The sequence below is a fragment of the Manis javanica genome, chromosome 1 (genome assembly GCF_040802235.1).
Source record: "Manis javanica isolate MJ-LG chromosome 1, MJ_LKY, whole genome shotgun sequence".
Taxonomy (NCBI): domain Eukaryota; kingdom Metazoa; phylum Chordata; class Mammalia; order Pholidota; family Manidae; genus Manis; species Manis javanica.
In genome coordinates this window covers 19,000,581-19,025,367 of record NC_133156.1, presented here as the reverse complement: position 1 = coordinate 19,025,367, position 24,787 = coordinate 19,000,581, and the positions used below count along the sequence as shown (strand labels likewise).

Below are 24,787 nucleotides of genomic sequence, written 5' to 3'. Positions count from 1 at the left end.
GTATAAAAAGCTAGACCTTAGAAAAAATGAAGGAAATAGTATAATAGTACCTCCAATGACTTAGCATATTTATCATTTCTCCAGAGCTTTCTGGTGCATATTATTAAAGAATAGCACAACAGTCTTGGTCCACAAATACCTGAGAATATTTAATATTATGACTAATATAATAGTGTGAACATGACTAATTTGTTTCTAATGAAAAAATATGTCATACATAGAGGCTCCGTTAAAATTTCATAAATACAGATTTTGACTTGATTTTAACATACCTATTCATTTCAAATTGTCCATTATTTATTTTTTAAATAATTGATGTATATAATTCGTATAATGTGATCTCAAGAGTTTTATTATCTTTGAGGTATTTTATTATTTAAAGATGCAATGTATCATAAAGACAGACCTAATTTATAAATGAAATGATTAGGACTGAATATATAACTTAAGTTCCGTTCAAAAGTCTTAGAAACTGGTTTTCCCATTTGCTTTGTACTAAAACAAAGTATCACAGCTAGATGGGTTTTAATAAATATTAAGAGTGGCATTATTTAGGTAAAAATTAAAGATTTCCCCCTAAAATTCAATACCTCCTTCCCTTTTAAAATAATGTTTTTAATCTCTTAAGAAACACTACAAGCAGGGTAATTGTCAAAATAAACTCAGAGGTAGATTAAGCCTCAATGAGATTTAAGGTACCAGTAAGGGCGGATATTTTTTTGACTTTTTCATAAGTTTTCATCTCTTAGGGGTAAGAGGTAGCCTGATTTAATATTGAGATACATTGAAATCAAGAGATATCAGAATTACATAAAAATATCTAGTCCATAGTGTCTATGCTATTTCTTTCCTATAAAACTCTTCCAAGAGTGATTATAGCAGGAATAAAACTGTAAAAGAAATCAACTCAAGTGCAGAACCCAAAGTAATTCCATACTCAACACAAAATTAATTTCCACTGACACACAAAAAAAGTCTCATAGTAAGTTAGAAGAGTTAAATTCCTTCACAGTTCAATTATAAAAGGCTAAACCAAAAGTTTCTAACTCCAGAAACATTTAGTAGTCACTTTTAGACATTGTATTCCGGAAGTATCTATTTCAAAAGGCCACTTCCTACCTGCCTACATATGCAATGATCCTGATACACAACTGTCACATTCATCAGCTCAGACATCAAGTGGAGATACATGCCGAAATAAGTAAAATACATTTATCTACAGAATCAAATAAGAAAAACAGTGAAATGCAGCACAGTAAACGTAAGGACAGATGGAATACACTGAGGAGTGCATGAAGTTACTAAGCCTCTCCTTAGCCATGAGATCTCTCAGTCATTTCTTTTCTTTCAGCCTGAGGAGACAGGCAGCCTTAAAAGGTGAATCGCTGCTACTGTCATAGCTATTTAAGAGCATTCTTTAAGACCCTATTAAAAATTAGTCAGGCTATTCACATTTTTACTTTCCTTTTTCAGGTAACAGATTTTGATTTTGTGTTTCATTAGCCTGTTTTATTTCTGACAAAATGTAGCCCAAAAAATCAGTTTATAAAATTGTGACTGAAACATGTGAAAATGTGCTTTCTGAAGGAAACAAGATTCAAGCATTTTGTATGTGGAGGAATTAATCCTAAACCTCTGGCATAGTTAATGTTAGTGTACAGTAGCCGCCAGTATTTACATAGTTTGAGAACAAAACAGTCTTTTGATAAGCTCCATTCATAACTAGCTATAAATAGCTAATAGATAATTACTTTAACGGCTGCAATGTAGAAGAACTCTCTCAAAGCCTATTAGCTTGCAACTTGACCCCAACTGACAAATGACCACTTACAATGCCTTAAATGCCCTAATCTCGAGTCCCTAAAACCCTCCTGGAAAAGCAGCAGCCCCAGGGAGTAACCATGTATCATCTGCGGATACATGAATACTTCAGAGATTTAATGATATAACTTCCTAACACCTAAGAAGTTCAAAATCTCAAAGAAAAACCAGACAAGTTATAATGACACCATGTGTGATTTCAACAATATATGTACAACCCGATGCCCTTCAAGACCAGAACATGTCACAGTAGGGAAGTCATATGGTCAGGCCAATAATCCGGGTGTTGGCTCTACTTTCAGCGAGCCCCAGATTATTTAAGAGAACTGGGATTAAAAACCTACCCTAGAAGTGCTGAAATTACCAAATAAAGAAAATAAACATTAAAAATAGCTGACTACACAGAAACCTGAAATAACTGATACTTAATCTTTACATATTTCTAGATATTTTCTATCCTTTACAATTAATTTTCTCTTTCAAATGATTGTGTAGTAAAACTTATTTCTTCTTGTGTGTGTGTATGTAATTCTGAGATTAGATACACAGACTTGTACAACCTCACCACAATAAAAATAAAGACCAGTTCCCTCACACCAAAAAGAAAACTCATTGATCCTAACCCTTCACGTCTTCACAGTCACGCTCTGCCAACACCCATGACCTCGAGCAACTACTTCTCTTTTCTATCAATATCGTTTTGACTTTTCAAGACTGTCCTATAAATGGAATTGCATAGCATGTCATGTTCTGAGCATGTCCCTCGTGACCTCGACAGACTGCCTTCGAGATTCATCCCAATGGCTGCATGTATCAAGAGTGTATTCCTTTTGCTTGCCAAACAGTATGCCACTGTATGAATGGATTACCACAGTGTGTGCACTTTTTAGTAGTTTACTACTAATGACAATGACGAACAGGACTACTGTCAACATTCACATAAAGGTGTTTGTGTGGACACAGTTTTCATTCATTTCTCATAAATACGAACCTAGGAGTAGAAAGGCTGAATGATACGGTAAGTGCATGTTTAACTTGATTATAAACTGCCAGAGAGGCTGTGTGTGTGACAGTCCCCCCAGTAATATGTTCCAGCGCCTCCTCGTCCTTGCCAGCGCTGGCACCATGAATATTTTTCATTTTGGCCATTCTACCAGGTATGAAGCTCTATCTCATACTGACTTTACTATACATTTCCCTACTGCTTAATGATATTGAACATCTTTTCATGTGCTCTTCTGACATCTTTATCTCCTTTTTCACGAAGTTCTTATTCAAATATTTTATCCATTTCTTTAACTTGGATTTCATGTTTTCTTACTATTAAGGTTGGAGAGTTTATTATATATTCTTGATATGAATCCTTTGTCAAATAAGTAATTTTCTATCGTCTTCCTCCAGTCTTTAGAATCTCTTTTCATTACATTTTTGGCAGAGTAAATGGTTTTAATTTTTATGGAGTCAATGTCAAATGCAATGCTTATTTTCTTTTACGCACCATGCTTTTCGTGTCATCTCTGGAACAGCTGTGCCTACACTACATCACAACGATTTTTCTCATATGTTTTCTTCTAAAAGTTCTATAGCTTTATATTTTACATTTAGAGTTAATTTTTGAATTATAACACGAGGTTTAGCCCAAAGGTTATTTTTTCACATATAACTATCCTTCCTCCCTTAGATTGCTTTTGCCCCATTGCCAAATATCAAAAGTAACAGCACTTCTTGGGGTGAGGGTTTAATGATGTGTCTAACTGTTGAACCTGAAACCAATATATACCTGTACACCTGAAACCAATATAATACTATCAAAAAATCAATTGTCCATAATTTTGTAGTACATTTCTGGACTCTACTGTACTCTACAGAAACATGTACCCATTACTTTGCTAAAACCAGTGTCCTCATTATTATAGCCTTATAGTAGGTCTTAGAGTTAGCAAAGTATGACTCCTCCAGCTTCACTGTTTTTCACAATCACTTTAACTACCTTAGTTATTTTGTCTTTTCATGTAAATTTTAGAATCATCTTACCTCTATCAACAAAACAAATCCAGCCAGAGTTTTAACTGATATTGTGTTAAATCTTAGATCAAATTAAAGCCATCTTTACTATGTTGAGTCTTCCGATACATGAACACAGTATACCTCATCATTCATTTAGGACTTTGGATTTTTTTCATCAGAAATTTGTAGATTTCAGCACAAAGATCCTGTATATATATTTTGGACTTTTATATTTAAATGCTTAAAAATTTTAAGCTACTGTTAAAGATATTTTTAATTTGGTTTCCTACTGCACATTGTTAATACAGATGAATATAATTTATTTTTGTGTGAGAACCTTGTATCTTGAAAACTTTCTAAACTTACTATTATAGTGCTAGAATTCTGTTTGTCCTAACTGCTTACAAATTTTCCACATAGACAATCACACCTTCTGTGAAATGGGATAGTGCAATTTCTTCCTTTCCAGTCCTGTAACTTTTGTTTATCTGGCCTTATTGCAATGGTTAGAACCTTTGCCATGGATCAGAGCCACACATATACAACTCAGGGTTGGGTTCATAAATAATTTTATAAATTTACTTCCCCAAATTCTTGCATTTCCTTTATTTCTCTGACAATTTCTGGTTCTGGGGTTCTTCTTTTCAGCCCTGCTATCAGAATGTCAGGGCCTGCTCACTCTGCTGTGCACTTCTGCCCACATCCAGGGCCAACCAACAATAAAATGAAACAAATGAACAGAGAGGTCTCTGGTTCTGACAGTCAGATGCCCGGATGCTGCCACTTCATCCTATCAAGTGAAAAGCTGAAGAGACTGAAAAATTGACATCTTTTCTAGGCTCTGATGAGAGGGGAGGAAGAGGACAAACCACTCTCCCCAATACAGCAGACAGACAGGAAACTACAGGGAGTCACAGGTCACCAGAGCAGAGACCCAGAGACGGCAGCTGCCAGGGAGGAAGCAGTGCCCAGGCAGGAAAACCTGGACTGTGTCTGAACTCACTGCCGGAAGCCCAGTGCGCCAACACCCCCAGGCTAGAGAGTCCGCGAAATCCTCCACAGCTATTGGGAGATTTCTCTCTAACATCTCAATCAGGTTCCCATAGTAAATATAGGAAAATCCTCTTAAGTCTACAGCAGGGGCAGGGGAATTTTTTTTTTTAAATACACCAGAGAACTGTTCTTAACAAGGGCCGTCCTGAGGGGAAACCATTTAACCTAACCACACCCAACCTGCTGATGTGTTATTTAATGAGCTTAACTGACTTGGGAAGGAAAATGTCCACCTACAGCCAGTCTAGTCATCTTCTCCTATGAAAGGAGGTTGAAAATAATGAGAAATACTTGAGGTTCACAGTCTAGAGGCACAAGCTCACTACAAGAGAAAGACTTAGTCACAGGACTCTAGGACACTTCCCCTCTTCCTACGTCTCACTACCACACACTAAAGGTCTACCTACAGCAGTTCCTTTTATCCACACATCATGTCTTTAAAGAAAAAATTATGAAGCATACCAAAAGGCAAAAATCATAACTTGAAAATATATAGCAAGAACAATACTCAGACATGGCTGGAATGTTGGAATTATCAGACATATAGTCAGTAAATAAATTTTTAAATAATATAGTTATAGCTTTAGGTAATGAGTAAAAGGGTCAATTTTCAAAGACATAGCAATACTTGAGGTATTTGCACCTACCAACAAAGCTTCAAACTACATGAGATAAAAATTGCTAAACTATAAGGAGAAATATGGAAAGATGTCATTATACTTTTGTCCAAACCCACAGAATGTACAACACCAGAAGTGAGCTCTATGATAAAGTATGGACTCTGTGATTATGGTTTATCAATTTACATCCATCCTTGGTAAAAAATGTACAATTTTCTGGTGAGTGATATTGATAATGGGGGAGTGTATGTATGCGTGAGAGATGAAGTATATGGGAAATCTCTATATTTTCCTCTCATTTTCATTATAAATTTAAAACTGCTTTTAAAAAAAGCCTTTAACAAAAATAATAATTTAGAAATTCAAACTAAAAAGAATATCAAAAGCAATAAAAAACTGCACAGAAGAGAAGGTTATCATATTTATTTGGGGCATGTTGATTTTGAGATGCTTTCTACTCGCTCCTGGGTATAAACGCCTAAATAGAAGGTAGCGACAGAAAAAGGCTGTGGGAATTGTCAGCCTAGGTAGTAAGACCGTGGACCTAGACACAAAGTAAAAGCCAATAAAATTATAATATTAAATTAACTAGATTCTAAGGATGCCTTACTAATTCTTTTCTTCTTTAAAGATTCCCTGGCACATAATGGCCGCCACACCCAGTGAGCAAGGGGAGAGAGCCTAGACACGGGGGGAGACTTATCATCACGCCCACTCCCCATCAGGAACATTCCGGGCTTCTGGAGATGAATCGTGACTATTCAGACAAAGGCAACATTCCTTGTGAAAACAAGTGATATTTAGTCTTAGACTGTATCATTATCATAAAATCAAAATGAATTAAGCGATTGACTTATTTTCTCAAGGAATGTGAAGACATAGCAAAGTAAAAGGGAATGTTATTCCATGCTTAAGACAGCAGTTACTTCTATTACAAGAGGTGATTGAAATTTTGAGGCATACAGGCTGAGGATACGTGAATCACAGGAAAACTGAGGCAACAAATTTAGAAATGACACATTTATGATTTGCCAGAATTTCTGCGGTGAATAATCTGAAGCCACGCCTTCCAAATGGTGTTGGTTTTCTTTTTTTTTTTTTTTTTTTGTCAAACATGAAGTAGAAGCCTTGCTTAAAACTGACAGAGGAAAATTATGTATTGTAAACTGAAACAGCACAAAGAAAGCAAGCATTTAAAAATGGATTTCACTAAATTTAAAGAAAATGTTTTTATGGAAGAACTATTGTAGAAAAGCAATCACTTATGAAAAACACTTTAAAATGAACTATGAGCAAACAGGTTATTAGAGAAGTCAATGACTCATAAATCATAATTCTAGAAGAAAACAAAATGTTTTTTGATGACAGCTGGCAAACTTATTAAACTGCTAGATGTACTATAAATTTTATTAGCTCTCTTCCATAAAGGCTCCATGGAATAAAATGGACTTGTCTGACACAGAAAAGAAGGCTATTTGAACATTACAATTTCTCTATGTTCCAGATAGAATACTTAATACATTTTATTTTTTACTCCTTATGAATTAATTTGCACAGTAGATTAAATATAAATTCCATTCTATTCTAGTTAAATTCCACTAAACAAATTATTATCTGGTTTTTCTACTCTAATAGTAGTAGCATATGTATGTCAAATACACTTTTTGTATGTGCTTCACTTTAAAGAATATTTTCATTATAAATTTAGTAAACTAAAAACAAAGGCAAACTAGCAAATATGCATACCAAGTGACAGACATAACTTTCTTTCTGAAAAATATAAAGAAGATAAAGGGCATATAATTCCATAGGTATATTTTTAAAATACTGAAATACTTTCAGAAACCAAAATAATAATTGTATTCTACATACACAACAACCTTCATAAGAGAAACACTCCTTGTAAACAAGCACATTTCATTTTTATGTCAGTTGGGTTAAAAGTATGCAATAAAAATTTTAAATTATATGCATAACAGGCACTCTTCCCTCAAATAAAAATCAGGAAAGACAAAGAAAGGACTTTTATATAACTTCAAATGGTAAGGAGAAATCTGGTCCAGGTGGTAGACACTGAAATACTGAATTTTCCAGCTGATTTCATTGGTTAACACAATGATAACTGTGCTCATCAGGACTCTATGATGACATTTTCATTATTAAGGGGGCTGCTTAATTATGAAGAGGGCTATAAAATTCAAGATAATTACTGGAATAAGTTTGGCTAGCAAGAGATCTTTTAAGAAAATTAAAATCTTGATTTAAGTTCACTGAACAAATTAATGACCTATAAATATTCATATAATAAGAGGATTCTTAATGACAGGATCATCGACAAAAATGTTTTATGGCTTCTCTGAATTTTTGTCTATTTTATCTTCTATCAAGTGATCTATCAAATAACCTGTATTACAATTATAAACAAAAAGGACACTTCCTGAGAAAAATATTTGTTAACTTACAAGAATTCATTAAAATGACCACTTTAAATTGACTTTGCATTTATGAAATTTTTCAGAGTTAAAACAGAATTAATATAAATTTTACTTATACAAAATTACATCAAATCCATAGACTATCTACTATTTTGAGGAAAGAAAACTCATTAAATGTCTACTTCACATATACAATCTTATTTTAATTCATATGACAAGAAATAAAGTTGGCATTACTAAGATTGTTCCACAGCTGGCAAAGTGACTCCCAGAGTTGCCCACACTGGTTTAGAGAGAGGGCTCTGGAGCCAGGCTTTCAGTATTAGAACCCTAGTTTCAATGTGCCACTTAGGTCTCTGACCTCGAGCAAGTTAATCATTTTCTCTCCCTATCAGCAGAACAGAATTAGATGAGATAATAGAGACTGGCACATAGTAAATGCTCAGTAAATGCCATGTACCACTACACACCCTCAGGTAACACCCCCATCACCTAAAATCAGACAGAACATAACAACACCAGTTTGAGCCATAATACGTCCGACACCAAAAAAAAGAGAATTCTTTGCATCACACTGTCTCTAGTGAGAACTACTCTCTTACTGTATTTCTGTCTGATATGCAGAAGGCTACTTACACCTTGTGCCACAAAGCATGTATTTTTTTCAAAGCAAGTTCTTTCCAAGTCATACAATAAAAAAGAACTGTTTTGTTTTATATCATCTAAACGGTTTAATAACATAAATCATTTTTTAAAAAAGGGGGTGGGCCAAATTTGAGAGGCTAGGTAATCTGCGGTCCATGTGGAAGATCATCCGACTGGAAGGAAAGTGAAATTGCTAATTTATTAAGTCATTCCTAGACACAAAATGCAGAAGATATGATTACTTGGAGACTGGAGTTAAACTTCTTGAAATCATTTATTAATCATTTGTTCATTGTTCAGTCATTAAATATTAGAAGTCCAGTGAAAGGAAATTTGTTCAGTTATTGCTCTCAGTACTCACTGGACTGGCATCAACCAATCCAATATAATAATTTTAGTCCCCAAGGAATGACAATTTGGGGCATGTATTTGTTTTGAAAACGGAATTAAAAAAAAAAAAGCGTATCACATTTTCTCTAGAAGATTTTAGACTTCAAATAGGTTCTCATTCATCTAGAACAATCTATTACTGACTAAAATAAGATGATATATCCTATTCCAAGGTCTCATTCATCTACATGAATTTATGATAGAGCTGGAAAATAAGAAATTCTATCAACCCTTGCCCTAACGTAAGAATCTGTGTTCTTCAAGTAGAAGTCTCATTTAACAACTAGCATTTAACATTTCAAAAGCCAAAAGACTGTATCACTGATGTACACACTTGTCTATAATGGCCCCTTTCAAAAATTTAAATTAACAAAAGACTATTACCAATACATACAATTATCTACTAATGAGTCAACCTCTAACATCAAAGGCTTTGAAACAATTAATGAAACACTATTACATAAGAATTAGAAAGCACATAACTGAACCACAGGGTACTTTGTAACTGGGTATGCATTATTATTAAAAGGAGAATGACAATTTTTTATATGTTTTCAATTGGTTATAAATTAAGAATATATAATTGATTGCTGTTGAAGTTATTTATTACAGGGAAAAATTAAGATGAATGATATAAAAGAACTAAAAACAAATCAAAATGAAAATAATAATACTGACCCTCTTAGTCTTTTATCTCTACAATGAAATAAATACAATTTAAATACCAAAATATAATATAAAAACTAAAATGAGTTTTAAAGACAAGTAATGAAAAATAACCATTGTGCCTTGGATGAATGGACCAGATAACCTGTTAAATATGGTTTTAGTACTAAGATTTTATAATAGCTGTTCATGAAATCAAATTACTATGATAATTTTAGTTATAACATTTCGAACTGTTAAGATTTCTAATTTTTCTTCACAAAACAACAAATTTCATTGCAGATGAAAATAATTATGAACTTTATATTAATTCATAAGGAATATTCAAATTACATGTGGAGTTTTCTACTGGCTACTTCATCTCCAATTACTGTTAATAGCACTTAACTAGGTTTTTAATTACTTATCATAATGTGTAATGGTTCACTTAGATAATAAAGAGCAACACATATTGAATTTATATCCAAGACTGGAGTTTCATGTTTCCACTAGACTGATTTGCGTCCCAGTGAAATGTCACAAGTTCTCATAGCAGAGTAATATCACATCAGGGCATGACCTTGGCATTCCTTTTCATTTCAAAGCTTTTTCACTTCCAAACCCCAACTTTTACAATATACTGACATAAAAGAAAGCATGACTTATGGATGGGTGTTGAATGTTATACATGTACAGGTCACATTTATACTTACATTTATACTTTACATAAAGATGGTCCCAATACAGGGACAATATTATTAGCAGTAGTAAAATAAAATTTTATTAATAGCTACTTTAGAAAATAAACGTGAGAAAATCATGTATTACATTTCAATGGGCTTTAAATTTTTCCCATCTTAGTTTCATTCAGTTTTCCTATCAGTTCAAAACTGGGTGGTCCATGAAGGATTTCATGTCTGTCTGCACATACTAATAAAGCATTCTTTTTACTTGCAGAATAAAAATTACTGTTTACCCATATAACTGTCCCTTCAAATTCTCCAGACATAGCAAATGTACAGTCAAAATAGCTAAATGTTAAAATTCACATTTAGCTTCTTACATATATGATACTAAGACATAATATTAAACCAGCATTTGATGCATGAGATGAGGGAAGCTACAAAAACTGCACATGAAATCAACCTAATTAGAAGATTATGATATTTTATGTAAACAGATATGTCACTGATTGGATCTGGGTTCTCAAACGTGAGCTACATATAAAGAAAAGTTAATATCAATTAATATTGTGCTAGTCTTAAAATAACAGCACTACAAAGTTTAAGATATAAATTATGTAACTTATTAAATATTATTCTTCAGTATAAACTTTACCATAGTAATTTTGTTTAACTTGATGGTATTTCCTGGACAATCCAAACCATGAGCCTTTGCAGAGGGGAAGGCCAGGACCAACATTTTTCCTCAGATGCCTATGACAACCACTAGGTATATCTGGTAAGAATTTTTTATTTATTATCAAGGAAGTCACTCCTTTATAGTTATAAGAATCTAAGTGCCAGGGGTTTTTATATTGTACAAATATACATCTTAGTCCTAAAGAAGCTTTCATTAGCACTTCAAGGATAAAAACCAAGTATTATAATATATTTCCACACCACCTAGGACAGGCATAATCTAAGTGTGTAAAAAATATCAGAAATTACACATTCAGAGAAAACTTACCAGACAGTTGTTTCCACTTGACTGTCGTTGAGCTGCCGATTGTCCAGTTGGGCAAAAAGTGGGAAAAGCACTTGAATCCCTCCAATTGAATGAATCGCACTATGAATGGAATGTGTTACTATCGCTTTCACATCCTAGTGCAAAAACAAAAATGTTCATTAAGTGTCTGAAGCATAACGTTATCACTATTTCCTTGTCCCAAATAACTCTGTAAGAGAATTAAATAACATAGACATTTTTAAAGCCCTCAATAAAATAATTTTTGATACACATAAAATAGAAATTTGAAGTATCTTTGCTAATCACTTTAAATTTGAAATCTAAGTTGAGAGCTGTTTACATTAAAAATGTGGAGCTATACATCAAAATATATTCCGGAATAAGAAACACGATAAATGGATTTAAACACACTCAGGTAATTTTTTATATTAGGGAGTTATGCCAATACATTCTTCAAGCGAAGTTTTCTGTATCTAACAACAATCTATTCAGCTCAATCGGTTTTATTTGAAAGGATAAAGCACATAACAAGACAGCAAATGACAGGTTTCCTATTAAGGAGACAAGTCCCAGGCAAAAATTACCACCAAAAGGAAACAGATAACAAAACTGTCATTCAAAGAACTAGAAAACCAAAACAGAAAGACAAACAGCAGTTGGATATTTATACATGAGCAATGCTTAATACAAACAACAAAGATACCACTAATGCTGAGGAGAACATGAAAACTAGGCGACTATTCACCCACCTGGAGCATTAGCGCATGTGGGGAATGCACAAAAATGGATGCATTTTCCTTTGGTGATGATTCCAGGCACAGTTGAGCGTCAGTGGCCTTAGCGTTATATGTAAATGCAATACTACTTGCAAGTTTCCCATCATACAAAACCTGCTTATGATGTTCTGCCAAATGAATGTCACTCTCAGACTTAAATTTGAAGGTGCTCTGAAAAAACAAAACTAAAGTAAACATTTTAAAAATTGTAACATGGTAAAATTTCAAAGTTTTAAAGCAGAGAAACATTTGAGATAATAAACAATTTGTTGTGACCCTTATATTATTTTGTTCTTTTCACTTCAGTTCTGTGACATTTAAATTTTATTAGGCTGATAAACACTCAGATCTTCATATTCTCATTTTATTAAGTTCCTGATTTACAAAGTGATTGCAATCGAAAAAAGAAGCTCGATTATATTAAATGTAAAGAGGATTTTACTTTAATACTTTATAACGTAAACTGAATTTTCCTTGTTAACACTCTCAAAAAGTATACAAGTAAACAGAGCCTGGCATGTGTATTACTTATATAGAAAAAATACTATCACTTGAGACTATGAAAAATATTTATATGCAGAAAAATTTGACTTTACAATAAAAAGTCAATCAACACACTGAATACCAACGCTACTCCACAAAAGTATCACAATAGCCATGTAAACCCAGAAGAGAAGTTCAGTAAAACATTTTATCACTCTATGAAAGAGAAAAAATAAAACTGGACTAGCTGTAAAAAGAAAGGTATTTTTAGAAATGGTTAAAACGTCTCTGCAGATAGGAACCTGACAGTGACAAATATTTAACATCTGCAAAAATCACATATTAGTACTAATAGCATTTTCATCTTGCAACTATGAAAACTGAATGTTAGAGAAATTAAGATCTAGAAGGGACGGCAGCAAGACAAAATACCACGTCTTCTGATTCCTCGTCGGTATTCACGGGTTAACAGTGAAGTGCCCTAGACCATACTTCAGGCTTTGCCGCCAATCATCTCCTGACCCTTACTGAGGGTCAAATAAATCATTTAACTGATGCAGGTCCAATTTCCTTATTCCTAAGTTTAAGCCAAATGTTCCACTCTAGTCCTTACAGGAGTTAAATAGATAAGCTCAGTGCTTGTGAAGGAGGTAAGGGGGGGCTTCTTCAAACCACCAAGTGCACGTCCTGTCTGAAAGTATCCTATCGCTTAGCTCAAGTCAGTTACTGAACAATGCTGCCAGTTCTTCCACATTTTCCAAGAGAAACATGAAATCTGAATTTCTATATAAAATCACCTCCTTGTAATTTAATCTAAACATTTTCAAACACTTACAAACCACATGTGTTAGGCCAAATATAGCCAGTTTTCTACCTCTGGACTAGTATGTAGAGAGCTCTTCTAACTTGAACCTGGAAGCAAATTGTTAATTATTAGACATCTACCAAGACAGGAGCAGCACAGACAATTGAAAATTTGCGTATATATGGTTATGTGTGGTCCTTTTTGTCTTTTAAATGTAAGCCAACATAAGCTAAGAAAACTGCACTATTTTGGATTGAAACTCTTGCTCTCCTCTCAACTCAAAGGAATGTAAAACATTCTCTCTCGCTTCTAAGTTTCCCAATGGAATCCTGTCTTTATAATCACAGAGTCACACTTCCCAAGCTAGAAGAAACAGCCGGGTTTAAAATACATCCTGATTGAAAATAAAGATTTCTTTCAGTCCATCTTGTACTAAAGAATAGGTGACAATTATAACAGAAAGACAGAAACAAATAATTTCCTACATAATATTTGAATAAAATTATGAGTTAACTGTTACTAGGTAGTAATATTGGCAACATAAAGCCCATCTAGTTGTCTTGGTATTGCAACATAAACATTTTAGTATGTATTTCAGTAAGAGCATAAATGCTCAGAATGCTTAATATTTGTGTTTGCAATCCAATCACTTTAAAGTAAAATTTCGCAAATATGTTACATTTTTTACTTACACTGCAGAGTACTGATAGAGAGTAGAATTATTTTGGAGGAGCAGAACACATGAATTAATTTGTAGAAACTGACTTATTTAATGGAGGGAATTCAGGGGAAGAGCATCCACGAGCCTGAGACACTGGGGGGCAGACGGAACAGGGAAGAAGGGGATGGGCAGAGCAGCTGGGGGGGCCAGGGGCAGGACGTCAGAGGGCAGTCAAGCGGAGCAGGGCTGCCTCCTTATGTTCATGGTGTTATACGAGGAAAAATAGTGTATGAATGATAAAACAGCAACCATAGGAGGAGTGACATAGGCCCTAGCTAGCAGAGCTAGCTACCTTCAATTAAGGATTTTTTGTGTTGGACAACAAAAGCAATAGTAACAAAAGCAATAGTAACAAAAAGCAATAGTAACAAAAGCAATAGTAACAAAAGCAATAGTAACAAAAGCAATAGTAACAAAAGCAATAGTAACAAAAAGCAATAGTAACAAAAGCAATAGTAACAAAAGCAATAGTAACAAAAGCAATAGTAACAAAAGCAGTGACAAACAAGTGGGACTACAGCAAACTAAAGGCACAGCAAAGGACACCATCAACAGAAGGAAAAGGAGAAAATATCATACTGAAGAGGAGAAAATATTTATAAATCATATATCTAATTATCTGATAAAGGGTTAATATGCAACACATATAAGGAACTCAGACAATTTAACAACAACAAAAATCCAATGAAAACTGGGCAGAGGATCTGAATAGACATTTTTCCCAAGAAGACATACAAATGGTGAAGAGGTACATGAAAAGATGCTCAGGATCACTAATAATCAGGGAAATGAAAATCAAATGACAATGAGGTATCAGCTCACACCTGTGAGAACAGCTAATATCAAAAGACAAGAAATAACAAGTGTAGATAAGGAGGTAGAGAAAAAGGAACCTTTATGCGCTGATGGTAGGATAAATCTGGGCAGCCACTATGGAACGCAGTATGAAGGCTCCTCAAAAAATTTAAAAACAGAACTACATATGATCAAACAATTCCACTTCTAGGTATCTATCCAGAGAGAATGAATATACTAATTCGAGATATATGTACCCCCATCTTCATTACAGCATTACTTACAACAGCCAAGATATGGAGGCAACCAATGTAAGTGTCCACTGATGGATGAACAAATAAGGAAAAGGTGATACCTATTATATATGTCAAATGGAATATTATTTGGCCATAAAAAAGAAATCTTGCCACTTGCAACAACATGGATGGATCTTGAAGACATTATGCTAAGTGAAATAAACATGTCAAAGACAAACACCATATGACTTCACTTACATATGGAATCCAAAACAAACAAAAACAAAAAAACCACCAAACTCATAAACACACAGAAAGAATAAGTGGTTGCTAGAGGAAGGAGGTAGGAAGGAAGTGGGCAGAATAGCCAAAAAAAGGTTCAAAAGGTACAAACTTCAAGTTATAAAACAGGTCATGAAGATATAATTTAAGACATGGCAACTAGAGAGAGTTATTAATACTCTGTTGTATATTTGATAGTTGACAGACTAGATTCTGAAAGTTCTCATAACAAGAAGAAAATATTTGTATCACTGTGGATGGATATGAATGTTAACTAGACTTACTATGGTAATCATTTTACAATATATACAAATATTGAATCATATTGTCTATCTGAAGCTCATATAAGATTATGTCAATTATATCTCAATTTTGAAAAAGTGTTGATAAATGAGAATTTTCTCTATGTTTTCCTTTAGGAGTTTTATGCTCCTTGCCATTGGTCTTGGCAGTGGTTTTATGGATATGATATCCAAAGCATAAAAAACAAAAGCAAAATAAACAAATGGGATGACATGAAGCTAAAACACATCTTCCGCACAGCAAGGGTGACCATAAACAAAATGGAAAGGCAGACTAATGAAGAGGAGAAAATATTTGCAAAACATCTGATAAGTGGTTAGCATCTAAAATATATAGGAAACTCATGCAACTTAATAGCTGAAACAAATAATTCAATTTAAAAAATGGGCAAAGGCCTTGAAAAGATCGTTTTCCAAAGAAGATACTCAAATGGCCATGAGGTACATGAAAAGACGTTCAACATCACTAATCATCAGGGAAATCACAATGAGATAGTTCCTTAAACTTGTCAGAATGGCTGTTAACAAAAAGACAAGAAATAGCAAGTGCTGGCAAAGATGTGGAGAAAAGGGAACCCCTGGGTTCTGTCACTTATGTGAAGGAAAGGCAATCTCTATCTTGAAGTGGTATCCAAACCACTGATGTCCACTCAAGCATTATTTACAGTAGCCAAGACATGGAAACAATCTAAGTGTCTGTCAACAGATGAATAAAGAAAATGTGACATGTACATAGGCCTGTATGTATATAAATGATACATATACAATAGAATACTATTCAGCCATAAAAAAAGAAGGAAATGCTAACATTTGCCAGCGTGGATGGACCAGGAAGGCATTATGCTAAGTGAATAAGTCAGAGAGAGGAAGACAAATACCATGTGATCCTTACAGATACGTGGGACCAAAAAAAACAAAACAAAACAAACTCATAGAAACAACAGAGTGATAGTTGCCAGGGGAATGGACAAAATGGGTGAAGGTTAGTCAAAGACTATAAACTTTCACATAGAAAATGAATAAGGACTAGGGATATAATCTAAAGTAGGTTTAGTATAGTTAACAATCCTGTATTGTATGTCTGGAAGTTGCTAAGAGAGTAGATTAAAAAGTTCTCAACACACATGCAAAATTATAATTACATAAGGGGATGGATGCGTCGGCCTTGCTGTGGTAATCGTTTCACAGTATATACATGTATCAAATCATGATGTTGTACATCTTAAAACAGACCTCAATTAAACCAGAAAAAAAGCTTTAAAAGTTAGAAAAGAAAATACTGCATTTTCAGTTCTGTGAAATTGTTAAAAGCATTATGTTCAAAACTAGTTAGAATTCCATTGGAATCCCACCTGTCACCTACACCAGATGTATATCCATCACAGGTTATTTACATCTCACCTGTTATAACCTAACCCATAATATAAACAGAGCACTTTGAACAATATCTAGTTCTTTAAACATAACTCAAAATAGTAGCTGCTATTATTATTACCTCTTTTTCTACTTCATATTTTATATTTTCTGTGTCAAAAATTTTTTCATAAACTTTATTCATGAAATATTTACCATGAATTTTATGGTGATGGCACATTACACTTACGTTAGAGGACAGCCAGCCACCTGACACAGCTGCTAATGAGGCAGAGCCCCCCACTCAGTAGAACCCTAATCACCTGAATAGGAATTACTTCACAGACAAATGAGAAAATGGGCCACAACACTGCTAAACTGAACAAAACTAATTTTATCAAATTGCTACAATAGCAGAAGCATGTTGTTTTCTAATAGTAATCCCTTAACTGATTTCAAAGCAATTGTATAATATGTATACAATGTATGGGTTTTGCCTACAACATACAGAAGTATTAAATATTTGCTAATAATACAAAGAAGATGGGTGGGAAATGTATTATGATCTAAGGAAATGACTCCAGGTTGCAAGTGAACAAATGGTGAGATCCATAAATGATAAATAAAGTTAAGATAACAAAAGCTACAAAACATATAGCTGATCTTTCTTTCTTCTTCATTTTTAAGAGGCATGCAATTATATAAATATATATATGACATATATTTAGTAATAATTTTAATACTGTTACTGGGTTTGTTACATTTATAGTGTAATATATATTAAAATATCCACAGAAAGAAGAAAAACAAAAAAAAAAGCTGTATAGGAGTAACATTTCTGTATTTCACAGAATTCGGTCATATAAATCTGAAGCTGACCGTGCTAAGTTAAAATGTGTATGGTAAGCGCGAGAGCAACCATTGAATGAAAAAATTACTAAAGAAATGAAAATGCTACAGTAGAAAAAGATACTCAATTCAGAAAGATGTAAGAAGGTATAAAGGAATAAAAAGGATGTGAGACAGCTAACAAAAAGTTAATGACAGGAATGGGGACAAAAGATGTCCCAGGTATTGCCACCTTGACTTAAAAATTACAGCAGTATTGCCATTCAATATTATTATCATTATTTTAAAATTACTGGCAACAGAAATATCTTTTAATAAGGGTAAATTCAAAGTGTCATGTATATGTCTAAAATAGGACATAAGAATAAAAACAAATAAAAATGCAGAAATACAAGGACAAAAGATGAACTATTTTTAATGTTTAGAGCTGCTTCTCTAGAACACAGTCTTCATACTGATTAAACACCAAGTTTGAAAAGCTCTTCTATGTAAAACATGTACTTCTTCAGACAAACAAATACTTTGACTTACACTGTGTAATCTTCTCCCAGCTCCAAATACCTTAAGATTTCAAAATTCCTAACATTATTTAAATGAAAACACTATAGATTTCCCTAGCCAGGTATACAACAAATTAAAACCGAATTCATATACGTGAATATCTTGCCTAAGGAAGTCTTTGTTTTTAAAGTTAAAAAACAGGGAGAGTATGAAAAAATTACATTAAATAATTACTGTTGCAAATTAGGATACTCACTTCTATGTCTACTCCGTCACCCACTACAGAGAACAAGTAAAAGTAGAAGCTAAAAGTGAAAAACTTCATATACATAAAATATTTTATACAATTTTCCTTCTAAATCTTTAACTTTTTTCCAAGTAATCTCTAATTTGAACAAGAGTCATTTCATTTGTTCATTACATAATTTATACATTTCAAATACCATATTAAGCAATATGGTCTTATAAAATTTGTTATTTCAGAATTAAGTCAATAAATGCCAAGGCTTCAACAATGGAAAATATTCTAAAGAATGAAAAAAGCTCGTGAAGGGAAAATGGGTCAGAAGAAAAAAAACACCTTTGAAACAAAATGAAACATACAAAAACAACTGAGTTCCAAATAACAGAAAAGAGTTAAACCACATCAAAGAAAACTACTATGATATAGTGTATCATATTTCAAAATTTATCACACAGAATTGCATCACATTTCATATCGAATTCACATAAAAGTTTCCACACTCAGAATGTATAAAAGATTGTTTTTACTACCTTATATCCAGGTCCTAACTGATGAACTGCAAATATCTGGGCAGGGTTGAGGGCTTCACTGAATACATACACGGCGCCAAGCTGGCCGCAGAACACCCGATTGGCATCAGCAGTTTCTGAAGATCCGAGGAAGCACTTGTCATAGCTCTGTTTTTAAAAAGTCATAAAAAAATCAAATGTATTATTTTATAATGACAAGTATTTAAGGATACCTGCCTTCTCTGTTATGAATACCTTAAAGCATAATAATAACAGAAAAAGGTAGTTAAACAGTGAAAGCCAGGTAAGATACTCAGGACAAACAAATCAGTTAAACATTTGATATTTATGGGACAGCAAAACAAACAATAACCACCTACTTAATAATCACTTGACAGTTTTTCACATTTTATACTTAAAGGCAAAAGGGCTTATAATTATTAATTTACAAAATTAATACTAATTTTAAAACTCTAATGATTTACAATTGTCTATACATAGATTCATCTGTATCAGAGAATGATTAATCCAAATTCTAATCATAAACACACAGGGCCTAATTTTTAAAATTCTACCTAACTTCTGCACTGTGGATATATTCCCCTACTGCTCCACACTCAGTCAAAGACACAAAGACAGTCACTTCCCTCTCTTAGATGAGCAGGCGTTACACGTAATCAATAAACAATAATCCTCAAAGTCTGGGGCCTACAGCAGATGGTACAGTCCTCCCCATCTGGAGAGTGCAGCACCCAAGGGGCCACCTTTAAGGTGCTTCTCACCTCTACTTCTTAAATCTCACCTAACACGTGGCCCCACCCATCTGACCAGTGAAAGCAGTTACTGCCCAGTTGCTCTCCCCCACCCTTAGAGGTCCTTCCACACCTTAGAACTGATAAAAGCAAGACATTATATATGTAAGCAATTCCTTTGGTGCCTCAATAAAATAAAAAATTTGTGAACGAGGTTCAAAGACAGAAACTCCTCATTAAATACCCAATCTGTAATTAAAAGTATAGGGACTTGAGAATCAACTATGTATGTGTGCATATGTGTTATTCTCTGGGCCTCTCCACTTCTTGGGGCTCTATTGCAAAAAACTGAGAAATGGAAGTCCTTCCTTCATTTTTTGTTTTTTGTTTAAATATAACTATAGAGTTAATAACCATCAATGAGGTCACTGGGGTTTCTCCCACTCTATAAAAAAAGACTGTCTCTAATGGAAGGCAGAATTCCTTGTATATTCTAATTATGACAATATCATCCTCATCAATATTTACTGACTGTGGCCTGACTATGAGTTTCTAGGGCAGAAAAAGCAAACGTTTCCTGTAAAGGAACATAATAAATAAGTTTTACAAGCCAAATGTAGCTTCTGTCACATAATCTTTGATTTTTGTTTGTGTTTGAGTCGTTAAAACCTTTAAAAACGTAAAAACCAAGATTCTTAGCTCCTAGGTCACATAAAAACAGGTCAAGGATCAAGTTAGTCCATAAGGTATAGGCTTCCAACCCCTGACCTAGGAAAAAACTGTGGACTACGTCATACACAGTGCCACCTAACGCAGGAGAATACCGGACAGTCCCTGCCCTTGAGGGATCTCAAGTCTGAAGAGATGCAGACTGCCAATATAAGAAGTGAATTTTGTTACACAGAGGCATGTTTTTATGAAACCAGGCATGCTGGGAGGGCCGTACATTACTGGGTTTGGAGGTACTTTTGTCACGAGAACACAGCCTCCAACAGGCCAGGATGGAGACAAGGCCCCAAAACAGAAATGAGAGTTCTTGACGTTTTAATTCTACACAGCCTCTAGCCAGCTGTGTTACCCCCCTCTCTGCTAACGCGCCGGGACAAACTAATATTAGCTGTGATGACCGCAGTAAGTCACTTAACTCCCTGCTTCTGTCATTGTCTCCCTTCAGAATATTCCCAATACTACGCCTTGACTGAGGTTTTTAAAACATGAGCCAACACCACCTCACTTCTCTGCTCAAAACCTTTCAAAGATTTTTATGCTGGGTAAGGTGAGAGAGCCCAGGACTCAGGTTTGCTCATGAGGCCCTGGCACCATGTGACCCTCTACGACAGCCGAACTTCACATTATTCTGTCTCTTTCTCCTCTGCTCCAGACAAACTAGCTAAAGCGTTGTTGTTAGATCAATGTTGCATCCTGCCACAACGCCTTTACACTCACTGTTTTCACTGAATGGGGCATTTCCCCCAAAGAGCCACATGGCTGACTCCCTCACCTCTTCTCACAAAGATCATCTCTGTACCATATGGCTTCTCCTTCCCCTGCACCCACACTTTCTATGTGTTCCCACTAAATTTTTCTCCTTAGCACTTATCATCATTTATCTAATAATACTGACTACCTGTTATACTTATTCATTTTGTATACAGTCTTCCTTCACATCTAAATAAAATACAGAAGAAATCTTTTAATGCTTTGGATTCTGGAAAGAATGGAATGCTACACTGATACTAATGCTTAATGATTTAGCCAAGTAATTTTCCCTTTTTTGTATCACTAATCATGTCTTTTAGCAATTTAATTATATTAAATTTAAGACATAAAAATTCATTTAGTAGAAAAAACTTTCAGAGAAAAACTATTAAGTCTCTAATAATTTTATTATATGATTCATGTTTAAACGGTGATGATCATACACTCAAGTATATTAAAACACAGATCAAAAAAAAACCAAAAACTTACATCATTCGTGTTAACGTGCCAAGCCATGTCACCATAAGATACTAGCTGTCCATTGACGTAACACCGAATTTCACTGTTCCTCCACCGATTGTAAATGTGGACAATGCTGATCATGTACCACTTAAATGAGAGAAAATTGAAGATAACAGTATGTAATGTTTAGTTATTACTAACAATCATAACATTAATAACACACAACAAAAAATGCTCGTAGAAATATTAAGGATTAGCCACTACTATTTACTCAAGTACTCCCTTCCATTTCTCATTCTGCAGATGAAAGAAGTGACTCATGAAGAGTAAATTTGTGATACAGACCTAGAACCCCTAAGCACTGGAATAATACTTCCACTATACCAAGGACCAAAATTATATTTGTGTTCATTCACTTAATAACATTATTGCAGACAGGCACTGCAAATACCCAGGTTTGAACAGACAGACATAGGTCCATTTCTCCTGAAATTCACGATGAAGTGAAAGAGACATTAGAGCAGTACAGAAATACAAATCACGATTATGCCTGGCGGGGGAGGGAGGGAAACAGTGTAAACGGAGAAAGAATGACCTAGGATTCTACTTTGGATTGGACTGCATGCTAAGGAACGACCTTTCAAAGGAACTTTTTAACATTTACAGTAAGATTTTTGTGGTTTCATTTGGTAATTTAGATTTACTAAATCCAGGAATAATTTTACATTTTTAACTTAATGTGTGACTCTTCATTAAGAATCAAGGAATGAGTTTATGCCAGGATCTCATTTTATAAAAGTTACTAGGATCAACGAAAAGCACTTTAATTGTTTTGTTGTGGGATAGTTTAAGTTCTGTAACAATGTGTGGATCAATCTTTATTCAGAGTTAATAGCCTAAAGCAGAGAATACAGAAGAAATTTTCCTAAAATACAGAAAATTACAAACGATTATTTACAGATACTTGAACAAGTATGTCTTCAGCAGTTAACAGGGAGAAATTAGGCTAGTTTCCCCAAAAAATACAAAAATATAAAATACAAACTTTGTTCTCCAATTACTTAAAAGCACTATTCAATTATTTCAAATGTATTTCGAAAAATATACAGTTATAAAACAATTCTCAACAAGTAAAATATTTATTTCAAGAAATATGAAATAATTTGAACAAAAGTCATTCACCAATTTAGAAAATAAACATAGTGCACTACTCTCAGAAGGCAGAAATACAAAACAACTTTGTTCCTTAATTATTTAAAAAATAGAAGTCAGGTTTAACCACTTAATCCCTAAAACACATCTTTTAAAAAATTATTTCATTAATCTTTAACTCTAATTTATCATAAACGGAGTCTTTCACTTGATCAGAAATCAACACGTATGTTAGTACAAATTAAAATCAGAAGAAAATCTTTAGTCTTTTAACAACTCAAGCTTCCAAATATTACAAAATTATCATGAAGCCACTGAAACTGAGATTCAAATAAATTTAAGGAAAAAATATTACACCAGTTTACTTGTATAAGAATTAAAATTTAATTCTATTAGCCTCATCAAGGTTGAAAATTTTCAACCAAAATGCCATCTAACACAGGAGATATAATCTATATATTTTTGAGTAAATAAATGTCTATAAATAGGAAAGGATTTTCTGTTTCCAAAGACAATTTTAAGATAAATAATAGATATATTATTATACTTATTGATAAACCTAATATAAAAAAGCACTCATTCAACAAATATTTATTGAGCTCTTTAGTGTACTGGAAAGATGAATTTTAAATTCATAAAAATAAATTGAATTACCAGGTTACTAGCTCTATGACTTCTGAAAAATTATTTAACCTTTCTGAATCTATTTCTATATCTAAAAAGGGGGCCATAAAAATGTCTACTTTGTGAAGTGATTGTAAATACTATAGAAAATAGACAATGCATGAACACTGTGAAGAAAATTTCTAATACATATTTGACAACCATACATAAGATACCATTAACTTAATTTCTATTTCTATTTTATCCACAATTTCCCCCTGATGAGATTTTTTTCAGAGACATTTATTCATTCCACAAATTTACTGAGAGCTACTTCATGCCAGTACCACCGGAGTGCGGGCATCCGAAGAGAAAGACAACCTATATACCCTCAAGGAGGTTTCATTAGAGAAATAAACATGAAAATAATTTTAAAACAATGGACAATAGCTAAAATACAGATACAGGATCAACAGAAGCAAGGACTGAGGGCAGAGGGTTGAGGAAAGACAAATGGAGATGGAAGGCTAAGGGAGACCCTCGCCAGAGAGTCAAATGGAAGTTAAGGCTGAGGCCGAACAGGAAGCGCTGAGCAGACGAGGGGGAAAGAAACACGCCAGGAAGAGAAATCTCAGCAGGGCACAGACAGCCCGAAGACTGGACAGAACTTCTCTCAGAGTTTACATTTAGTGGGAAAAAGAAAGATCGTGAAAAGACTTTAGGAGGCATTTGCAACCAGCCTTTGTTTTATGCATAATGTGGCATCACTACAGAATTTTTGAGCAAAAAATTGAAATGTTCATCTCCATACTTTAAGAAAATTACTGGCCTCAGTGAGGAAGTGGGACCATTAGGCAAATGTGGATAAACTTCAAAGCTACTGCAAAGATTCAGGTAAGAAAACCTTAACAGCCTGAGCTAAGAGGAAGGCAGTAGTAATTTAAAAGGGAGATGGAGACTAATTAACAGAAGTGACTGAGTGCTGATAAAGAAAAGGAGGGTCTAAGATGGTTTCCCATTTTTCACTTAAATGGGTAGTAGTACCATGAACTCAAGATAATTCATAAAGTTGTCTTGTTAATTAGCCAGTCAGGTCTGGAGTTAGAAAGAGTTTGCTTTTGGTTATAACACTAAGATATGATAAAACTGAGTGAATAAACAAAGGCATAGTTGAATGA

The 24,787-nt window shown here is 33.9% G+C and overlaps 1 protein-coding gene across 3 annotated transcripts in view; it reads right to left on the bottom strand.

Annotated features, from left to right (window-relative positions):
• The window catches only part of NBEA (neurobeachin), a 547,470-nt gene that overhangs the window by 422,128 nt on the left and 100,555 nt on the right, over positions 1–24,787 (bottom strand). For all 3 annotated transcript variants that reach the window (XM_073229196.1, XM_073229216.1, XM_073229206.1), the window contains exons 7-10: positions 21,882–22,001; positions 19,183–19,329; positions 12,055–12,252; positions 11,306–11,439 (exon numbers count right to left, since the gene is read on the bottom strand). In XM_073229196.1, the coding sequence (XP_073085297.1) occupies positions 11,306–11,439; positions 12,055–12,252; positions 19,183–19,329; positions 21,882–22,001 (599 nt within the window). The remainder of the gene's footprint in view (positions 1–11,305; positions 11,440–12,054; positions 12,253–19,182; positions 19,330–21,881; positions 22,002–24,787) is intronic.